We start from the raw sequence: 10,963 nt of genomic DNA on the forward strand, positions 1-10,963 counted from the left end.
CTTCTTACCTGTTATCTCACATGTTGTTGGTTTCCGTACTTGAGTACTACGGGTTTGAGTGGATTTTTGGTACGTTGGTATAATTTGTGGGGTATATTGATTCTGATACTGTAAGACATTGGCATATTGTGATTTGAGCTGGTTAATGACTAAACTAGGCAATAGAGCCATGATAATATTGATATTGAGGTGACGCATACATCCAGGCCCCCTTATTGAACTGAGTGATATTTATATTGAGGTGACGCATGTACCAGGCCATTAGGATGAGTTATGATCGTTGACTTTTGATCCGATCAGTGCTTGGTCTAGGATCCGCCCCAATCCGCCCCTCCGGAGTCAAGTGATAACCCATGTTACTTTGGGGCCTGTGAGTGCAAGCTCTTGGTATGTGCTTAGTGAGGGGCTTTATGCCAGGCACCCGTCCAGAGCTGAGATAGCGCTTACTTGATGATTTAACTATGAATTCGTTGATTTTGGTATTGATACTTGTCCTTCTAGCATAGAGATGTATCTTCCTCATTCTACTCGATACCTTATATCTTGAGATTGATGACTTAACTGATTTGATTGGAAAGCATGCATATTTTATGTTGATGTGAATAAGTTGAACTTGTTATTCTTGAGCTGCTTTCCCTTATTATTATTATTATTATTATTATTATTATTATTATTATTATTATTATTATTACTACTACTACTACTATTACTATTACTATTACTATTACTATTACTATTACTATTATTATGATGATGATGATGTTATTGTTATTGTTGACTCTCGAGGTTCAGCTTGCTACTTACTGAGTACATGTGATCGGTTGTAATCATACTACATTATGCACTTTATGTGCAGATCCAAGTGCTTCTAATAGAGTTGATTAATGTAAATGCTCAATTAGAACTCACCTCTCTATGTACATGGAATTCATAGTTCACTCAGTTTCAACCATCAATATGCAAGCATGAGATGAAAAAGAAAATTCAAGCATACTTGCTGACTCTCAGAGAAGGCTGCATATCAAGGTTCCGAACTCTTTTAAGAAAAACACTTTTTTTTATATTCTAAAAATGCCCGGTTCAAAGAAAATAGCTCTTTGAGAAAGAACCATGGCAAAGAAAACCCAAGAAGAAAAAAAAATAATAAAATAAAATTATTCACAAACAAGACTACTCTCGCCCTACACTTATGATCGTGCATTATCTCCAATGCACACAAATAAAATAAGTAGGGTGTAGAGGTACGTCCCTAAACTGTCACATCAGGGGTGGCTCCATCCTCTGTCCTTGAGCCGGTAGCAATGTCGCCAAGAGAAGCAGTTGCAGCAGAAGTGGTGGCATCAGTATCCCATTCGGTCTCAAGTCGAGTGGCCGATGGCAGGCCAAATAAACAATGCTCATCCTTGTCCAAAGGTAGCTATGTAATAATATCACTAATATAAATATGGCGAGCAGCCATGTCTCTCTCCGTCACCAACCATATACGAGTCAACATCCGCCTCATGCATGCTAGTTGTTGCTCAGGTGTGAAAGCTTTCAACTTCTCTTCCTTATGGCTCTTTACAGTAGTAATAACTATCTTCTTTGGAATAAAGAGTTCCATTTCATCGCCAGACTCCTTCAAAATACGCAAACTCATCATATACTTGGTCACTGTACTTGCAAAGAACAACCGCAACTGATGGTTATCTCTTGTTCGCTCCATCTCTCTATACATCAGGGGCCCAACATTTACATCTGTTTTGGTCATCAATGCATATGTTGTGATAACTCTTTCAAACATAATGTGAGTGTTGCCTTCGCAAAGAATGAGCTTATCGCACACAAATGAGAGATATGCCCGAGCTTTTTTTGTTAACCATCTGTAGACTAGAGGATTATAGGCATTACTCATGCTCTTTATCCATTCTGTGTTTGGATTGTCATCACAAAGCACCTTTTGGATGGCAGCATAATCATGTGCAACTGTCAACTCCTCCAATGGTGTATTATCTGTTTGCACCAATTTCAGAAATCCATTCAAACCTTCAGGGCTGATGTCAACCTTAACACCGCGAACCATCACTATGTCGCCCTCTGTGAATTTTCAATTTGCATATAGTTTGCGAACTAAGGTCAAATTTGCCTTGCCCATACTTTGAAGCAGAACATCCCAGCCCCTTCTTTTTAGTTCCATCAATAATTCATGATATTTCTTATCACAAGCATTTTCGTCAAAGGGATGTTCAGTGGAGTGTTTCTTTATCAGCAGTGACATGTAAAATTCCTTGGCTCCTTCAACAATATCTCTTTGGACGACAATGGTCGCTTGGTGACAAGTTGCTCTGCTTCAGCTTCTTGTTTTGGAGTCAATTTTTGCTTGCATATTGCCACTCGACTTTTCTTTGGTGCATTAGATGAGCGAGCCATAGCAATTTCCTACAAAAAGAATGATAATAAGTATGTGCTCTGATGGGACGAGGCAACCAAGCATACGGTCAACAACAATAGTGGATTGCATGTCCAATTTTCAGTAATTAGATCCATGAAGTTATATGTAATAATTCTGCCATCATCAACCAATTTAACAGAGTGCCAAGAACAGAGCTTTAGGGTACTTAGACTTCCCCCTCCAACTATATTGGTGCAACATACATTTGTAAAGGCAAATAGTAAGGCAGCTTGCAATATCACCTCACAGTGGCAGATTCAGGCTGCCAGTGCACGTAGTGACTTTACTCTGGTGTTACGGTCCCACAAAGACAAACAAAAAGGATGCTAACTCAAGCTATGTATACTAAAAAAATTGAGTACAAGGGTTACCCCACACTTAGAATTTAGAGCATCCTACAAGCCAACATTTAACACCACTGCAACTTACTTTATCCACACAAGCGCGCAATTAGCACACAAGGCGTCCATACACTCTATTTCAAATTACCAAGAAAGAGCATGACCTTCAACACAACAGACATAGGCTCGCTGTCAAGTACCACATATGATATATGAGAGTAGGAGCTAGGGCCTCCATTTATACAAGTGGCAAACATGTGATACTACAATATAACTCTTGCCATATGATCACCATACCTAGAACGACATTCAAAGTCCAGTTCATAAGAAAAAGACGTGGTTACTCAGACTTCACCATTTAAACCAAATTCTAATTGTGACGATTCAACAAACACAAGATGTGCACAATCTTTTAAACGCGTACTTTTAACAAAACAAATAAAGGACTGCCCTACCATGAGTCTTTGAAGAAGCAAAATTGACAAACCATACACCTGCACAGAAAATCAAAAATTCTTCCAAAAGCATCAATGAAATTCCAATTGTTCCCAAAACCTAAAGTGGAACTTTGCTCAATATAGAATCATGATGGACATGAAATTTGGATCGAGAAATTACAGCAGGGGAGTGGGGAATAGAGAAAACATTGGGGCAACATCAATCCTAGGTTCGAACCCTAGGTCGCCGGACTCTAATGGTCACGATAGAAACACCAAAGAAAGAAACAAAATAAAATAAAAAGAAAAAAGAAGAAGAAGAAGAAGAAAGAAATGAGAGAGAGAGAGAGAGAGAGAGAAATCATACATGTTCGCCGGCGGAGGGAGATGGTAGGCGGAGATGAAACGTGAATGGGGGGAAGGGTTATAGATGATTGCAGAGAGAGAGAGAGTGTGGGTTTTTGTGAATAAGGGTTAAAATATTAGAGAGGTGATGAGATTAAAAAGCCAAAAAAAAAACTTACCTGATTAATTCCAAATACCTCACGCCGAGCGCACAACAGTGCACAAATGCGCTGATTTTTGCACCTTTTAAGAGGACAATTGAGTGCGTGGTGGCCTTGCGTTGCACGGTACAGTATTCTCAATTTTTAAAAATCTCACATTGAGCATGCGTTACAGCGATAACGCATATTTTTTTTACTATTTGACTCGAGAATCAATCACTCCACACCCTGCGCCGCGAGGTCAACATGTGCTCTTACTCCGCTATTCCTGCAACTTTGACTACCAATATTACAAAGTATAAAAATTAGTACTTTTTTTGACATATATATATATATATGTCAAAAAATTGTTAACCTTTCTCATAATTGTTAATTTTTCTTAAGTATTCAATATTTGGAAAAAGAAGCGCCCTATTTAACATCGTGGCACGACTCAATAGCTCGGATCAAGGATTTTTTAACTACATCACAGACACTAGTCTATCTCCCTCAACCAATCCATGGTAATGCTTCAAACGCTGACCATTTACTTGAAACTTCCTGCTGCCATCCTCGGCCTCAACTTCAACTTCAACTGCTCCATATGGAAATACTTGAACCACTCTGAACAGGTCTGACCACTTCATTTTCGACTTCCCGGGAAAGAGTTTGAGCCTTGAATTATACAATAATACTTGATCTCCAGCTTTAAATTCTCTGTTCAAGATGTGCTTGTAATGAGCTATTTTCATCCGCTCTTTATATAACTTTGAAATCTCATAAGCTTGTAGGTGAAACTCATCTAACTCATTCAACTTTGTTAGTCTTTGTGCTCCAGCAGCCTCCAAATCCAAGTTCAAACGCTTCAATTCCCATAGAGCCTTATGCTCAAGCTCTACAGGTAGATGACATGCCTTTCCAAATACAAGCTTGTATGGTGACATCCCAAGAGTAGTTTTAAATGCGGTATGATATGCCCATAACGCATCATCCAATTTATTTGTCCAATCAGTACGAGTGCCTCTAACTGTCTTTGTGAGGATGTTCTTAATTTCTCTGTTTGTCACCTCTACTTGACCACTCGTTTGTGGATGATAAGGTGTTGCAACCTTATGGCGAACGCCATATTTTTCCAAAAGTTTGTCAAAAGCTCGGTTGCAAAAATAAGTGCCTCCATCACTAAATATTGCCCTTGTAGTTCCAAACCTAGTGAAAATATTTCTTTTTAGGAACTTGATCACTCCCTTGGCATCATTTGTTGGCATTTCCACTGCCTCGACCCACTTTGACACGTAGTCAACTGCAACTAAGATGTATTTATTATCGAATAAGCTGACGAACGGTCCTATGAAGTCAATACCCCATACATCGAATACCTCAACCTCCAGATTTGGTCGCATAGACATCTCATATCTTTGGGAAATGTTACTTATGTGCTAGCACTCGTCACACTTTTTCACCCAGTTGTGTGCATCTTCAAAAATTGTTGGCCAATAGAAACCTGAGTCAAGAACTTTCGTTGCTGTTCGGATTACTCTGAAGTGTCTTCCATATGGAGAAGCATGACAAGCCTACAAAACAGATTTTATTTCTTTCTTGGGGACACATCTCCGAATCATATTGTCAATACAAATACGAAATAGGTATGGGTCATCCCAAAAATATGAATTGTAGTCACGAAAAAACTTTTTCTTTTGATCGGGAGAAAAATTAGAAGGTACCATACTAGTTGCTAGATAGTTTGCTATGTCTACATACCATGGCACCATGTCAAGTGAAGCGGCTAATAACTGCTCATATGGAAATGTTTCTTGAATATCCTCTATTTTCACTGCATTCTTACCTCTCTCTAGCCGGGAAAGGTGATCTGCCACTTGGTTTTCAGTCCCTTTTCTGTCTCGAATCTCTAAATCAAAATCTTGTAGGAGTAACACTCAACGAATCAATTGTGGCTTGGTTTCCTTCTTAGATATCAAGTACCTGAGTGCTATATGGTCAGTGTAAAAAATTACCTTTGAGCCTATCAAGTACGCTCTGAACTTATCAAATGCGTGATCTTGTCCTTCTGCTGTCCCAAAACTGCTCCTATAGCGTAATTGCTTGCGTCACACATAAGCTCGAATGGTTGCTCCCAGTCAGGTGCAACAATAATTGGTGCAGTTACTAACCTCTTCTTCAATTCTTCAAATGCTAGCCTGCAATTATTAGAAAACACAAAAGGGTGATCTTTTTCAAGCATTTACCCATTGGATTAGAAATTTTAGAGAAATCTTTGATAAGCCGTCTATAGAAGTTGGCATGACCGAGAAAACTCTGTATTTCTTTAACAGAAGTGGGTGGTGGCAGCTTCTCTATCACATCAACCTTGGAACGGTCGACCTCTGTGCCTTTACTGGAAACCCGGTTCCCTAAGACTATGCTTTCTTGTACCTTGAAATGGCATTTTTCCAATTTTAATACTAAATTCGTTTATATACACCTCTTCAAGACCCTTTTCAAATTTCTCAAGCAATCTTCAAAAGAATTTCCCACCACCGAAAAATCATCCATGAATATTTCCATCGTGTCCTCCACCATATCCGTGAAAATGGTCATCATACACCTCTGAAATATGGCCGGTGCATTGTACAGTCCAAATGGCATCCTACGAAATGCATAAGTGCCATAAGGACAAGTAAATGTTGTCTTTTATCTGTCCTCAGAGGCAATGTGAATCTGGTTTTATCCTGAATAACCATCTAAGAAATGAAAGTACTCTCTCCCAGCCAGTCTGTCCAACATCTGATAGATAAATGAAAGTGGGAAAGGGTTTTTTCTGGTGGCATTGTTAAGTTTTATGTAGTCCATACGTATGTGTCATCCAGTAACAGTCCTGGCAGGGATCAACTCATTATTTTTATTATTTATCACAGTCATCCCACCTTTCTTTGGGACATATTGAATGGGGCTTACCCATGTGCTATCAGAAATAGGAAAAATGATGTCTGTATCTCATCACTTTATCACTTCCTTTTTCACTACATCCTTCATGTTCGGGTTTAGCCTTCTTTGATTTTTTATGAAATGTATGTGTCCCTCTTCCAATAGAATCTTATGCATACATAAAGTAGGGCTAATACCCTTGATATCAGCTCGTCCAACCTATGGCAGTCATATATTCTTGCAATGCATGTATAAGCAGCTCTACCTACACATCTCGCAAACCTGATGAGATAATAACAGGTAAAGCAGAGTTAGGCCCAAGAATGCATACCTAAGGTGACTTGGAAATGGCTTCAATTCTAACTGAGGTGGTTCCTCAATTGATGGTTTGGCAGGTGGTGTCTTTCTCTCAAATAAATTTAGTGGTTCAAACTTTGGCTCTCTTTTCCAATATCCTTGGCCTTCAAGATCCAAGGCCCACTCTACCAAATCTTCACCATTCAATTTATCCAGGTTCAGTAAACAAGCTTCCAAAGGATCTGCATGATGAACAATTTCCTCCTCTTCTTGCATTATCACATCCACCACTTGCAAAATTGAACATTCTCCAATGTCACTAGGTCGTTTCATTGATTTATGTACATGGAAAACAACTTCTTCATCGTTCAAATGCATCTTCAGTTCCCCTACTTCACAGTCAACAAATGCTCTTCCCATAGCTAAGAAGGGTCGTCCCAATATGAGTGGGACTTCAATCTCTACCTTGCAATCCAATACAACAAAATCTGCAGGAAAAATGAACTTGTCAACTTGTACTAACACATCATCAACAATACCTTTTGGGCGTGACAGGGTACGATCAGCTAGCTGCACTCGCATATATGTCGGTCTTAGCCTTGGTAAGCCAAGTTTCCGATAAATGGCTAAAGGCATCAAATTGATGTTGGCTCCCAAATCACATAATGCCTTGGCAAAAGAATAACCCCCTATCGTGCACGGGGTGGTGAAACTTTCAGGATCTTCAAATTTTTTAGCAATGGGCCTGGTAACTATAGCACTACACTCCATTGACAGTTGTACCGTCGCAGTGTCCTAAAAGTCAATCGTCTTTGAAAAGAAGTCTTTCATCATTTTAGCATATATAGACATATCTTTTAGTGCCTCCAGGAAGGGAATATTGACACTCAGATGTTTTAGGATTTCAAAGAACTTCTTGTACTGATCGGCTTTCTTTTGCTTTGCGAATCTTTGAGGGAATGGTGCAGGAGGCTTTTTCTGTACAACTAGTCGTTCTACATCTTTTTTCCCCTCCTTCGGTCTCACTTTTTTCCGGCACTACCTCCGGTACTTTCTCATGCTCAATTACATTCTCATACACAACTTGTTGAATCACCACATCAGTGAGGTTATTTTGATCATCTGACTCAAAATGTTCAGCTACGGGTTGAAGCGCATCCCTGGTTACATGTCCTTATTGTTCTCTATCTAGATCTCTTCCATTCCTCAGACTTACCGCTAGCACAGGACGAGTCCTAGAGTCCTTGGGATTAGTAGTTGTGTCTCCAGGTAGAGTTCCATGTGGTTTGTTGTTCACGGCTGAGGAGCGTTGTCCCAATTGTGTTTCAATGTTCCTAATGGCCGCAGAATTGGATATAATTGCCTCTTCCATTTTACCTTTGTCTCCTACCAATTACTTCAACATGCTTCAGATATCAGACATGCCATCATCCTCTTGTTTCACCATAGGTTGCGGTTATTGTTGATATCTCTGTTAATGTTGTAGATATGCTACTTGTTGTTGTTGTAGGTTGTAACCCGGTGGTCTCTGATATGGTACCACTTGACCTTGAGGTCTGACATTGCCTGAATTATTCCATTGCATTTGTTGTTGGGCTGGTCTCCAAGGTTGTTGGTCATTCTATCTCTGTCCTCCAATATAGTTAGACACATAATTCATATCCTCACTATACCCATGGGATTCATGTTCACCATTCCACGAGCAAATATATGGTTGATTAACACATGATGTGCATAATCCCTCATTTGTTGTATCCACTATGTGGACCTGCTTTGTGCCCATCTCATCGATCTTCTTAGTCAAGAGACTCATCTGTGTCATAAGAGTAGCAATATTTCCAGCATTAGGTTTATTCAGATCAAGTGCTACTGAATGAATTATAGGAGTGATTATTGCATCTCGAGTCTTCTAGCCTGAATTTTGAGCAATCTTATCCAGAAGTTATCTTGCTTCAGTAAATGATTTGCTCAGAAATGCTCCACCAACTAAAGCATCAACATTAGCCTTTAAACTATCAGTGAGCCTCATGTAAAAATTTTGCCCCAACATTTGCTCTAGAATACCATGATATGGACACTTTACTATCATCCCCTTGAATCTTTCCCATGTCTCATATAAGTTTTCTATTGGCTTTTGCTTGAATTGTAGGATCTCATCAACTTGTTTTGCCGTCTTATTTGGTGGGAAATATTTGTTCAAAAAATGTTTGACTAGTTCGTCCCAAGTAGTAATGGAATTGATGGGGAGTGAATTCAGCCAAATTTGTGCTTCCCCGGTTACTGAGAATGGGAACAAGAGCAATCTGATTACTTCTGGTATCACATTTGGCTACCTCTGGGTAACACATATTGACAAAAAATTTCTCAAGTGTTGTTGTGGGTCTTCAAATTCCTTTCCTGAGAATAGTTTCTTATTTTGCAATAAGTGCAGCATATTGTTGGTAATCTGAAAGCTCCCAGCTTGTATCTGTGGGACTGTAATTGTTGTTGCTAAGTTATCAACAGTGGGCTGAGCCCAGTCATATAGAGCGGCTTCTATCACGAGAGGAACAACACCTGAATTAAGGTTGTTGTTGTTATCGTTGTTATTGTTTAGATTGTCGCCCATTTCGATTCCAAGTTCAAGTTTATATTGTTGTCGCAGTGATTGCTCGTTTTTATTGTTTTCACGATTTAATGTCGTGAATGCTCACTCGGGTTCCGAAAAAGCTTCAAAAAGTTCACCAGTCTTCGAGGGCTTTCTAGGCATACACCTGCACACACCAAGATTAACTGTTAGGAATGAAACCGAAATAAAACAAATTCAACTTTAAACACTTAGCAATTTTATTTTATCAACTAAAACTTAAATTGTTAGCTCCCCGGCAATGGCGTCAAATGATGACGTCCAAAACACACCTCAATAAGATATGATACGGTCGTATGCAATATAATTTACCCAACAATGAGTCGGGGTCGAATCCCACATGAAGCTATGAAGCATTCTAGTTGACTCAATTACTAAATACTCTAAGTTGAACGAAAAGGACAAATATACTTGGATTTTGTAGATATTAATTAATGAATTAGATTCAACTAACTAACAACAAACTAAACTAGAAGTCGAGAATAACTTAAAAAATTTGTAGATGATAAAAAGGCCTAAGGTAGAGAATCCCCAATTGTCGGGCTAGCTCTGAGTGAAATCATAAAAATTTGTTTGACATTATTGTGTCAACCTTGGACCTAAAGTTGTTCACTAGAGTTTCCCAACTACTAAAGACACCATTCTTGAACTATTTTCCAAAATAATCAAGATAATAAACTCGTTTAATTCTAGGTCACAATCGAATCATGATGTCTCCATAACGATTCTAAATCGGGTTAAGTAATTCCTAAATTCAGCCTGAAGTCCTGTCGTTTGACTGACCTAACCTTGTAAATCTTTCCCAAGAATAACAAGAAATAGGAGATAAGCAATTGCGAGCTCAAACATTTGAATTCATTAAAATCGCAGCCAAACAAATAGAATAAGTATCAACGATTCAGGAATATTTACTCAAAACCACCCAAAAATGGGTTCATCAATACCCTAGTTAGGGAATTTAGCTACTCATGTTTATACTAAAAAATATAATGACTATTTTCAAAACAATCTCCATAATAAACGAAAATAAGGAAAGTTGAGAGAAACTCTTCAAATCTTCGATCAAGATGGTTTTTGGACTCTTCCAAGACCTTCCTTGCTTCGAAAGTTATGTTCTCTTCTTTCCAGGTCGAGATAGTCGCAAGGGAGGCGAAAAGAAACTTTTATATCATGTAAAATTTGCTCCAAAGACCAAAATATCCTTATAAGTTTTGCCCAGAAATTTCTGCTTGCGCGCCAAACTTACGTCGTGCACTTTGCATTTGACCTTGTCCAATGTGCTGTTTTTGTACTTTGTCCTTTTTTTAGTAGATTTTCGTCCCAAAACTTCAAAAATTCCTTCAGTTCTTCTTTCAACTCCCTATCAACCAAAGAGCATTAATTAGGCACATTTTTTGGTGAGTTTTAACCACTAAACTATTCAA

At 38.8% G+C, this 10,963-nt stretch overlaps 1 protein-coding gene and 1 non-coding gene across 2 annotated transcripts; one reads left to right on the forward strand and one right to left on the reverse strand.

Annotated features, from left to right (window-relative positions):
• Positions 1-2,244: 2,244 nt before the first annotated feature.
• LOC138907702 (uncharacterized) lies at positions 2,245-7,684 on the reverse strand. Its single transcript, XM_070198307.1, has 6 exons — positions 6,948-7,684; positions 5,726-5,889; positions 5,453-5,600; positions 4,181-5,026; positions 3,260-3,266; positions 2,245-2,418 (listed from the first exon to the last, which is right to left on the reverse strand). The coding sequence occupies exons 1-6, from the start codon at positions 7,682-7,684 to the stop codon at positions 2,245-2,247; spliced, it is 2,076 nt and encodes a 691-aa protein (XP_070054408.1).
• Positions 7,685-8,973: 1,289 nt separating this feature from the next.
• LOC117273919 (small nucleolar RNA R71) lies at positions 8,974-9,080 on the forward strand. Its single transcript, XR_004503946.1, has one exon. It is a non-coding gene; the product is annotated as a small nucleolar RNA R71 (small nucleolar RNA).
• The last annotated feature ends 1,883 nt before the right edge of the window (positions 9,081-10,963 follow it).

Source organism: Nicotiana tomentosiformis, chromosome 3 (genome assembly GCF_000390325.3).
Source record: "Nicotiana tomentosiformis chromosome 3, ASM39032v3, whole genome shotgun sequence".
Lineage (NCBI taxonomy): Eukaryota > Viridiplantae > Streptophyta > Magnoliopsida > Solanales > Solanaceae > Nicotiana > Nicotiana tomentosiformis.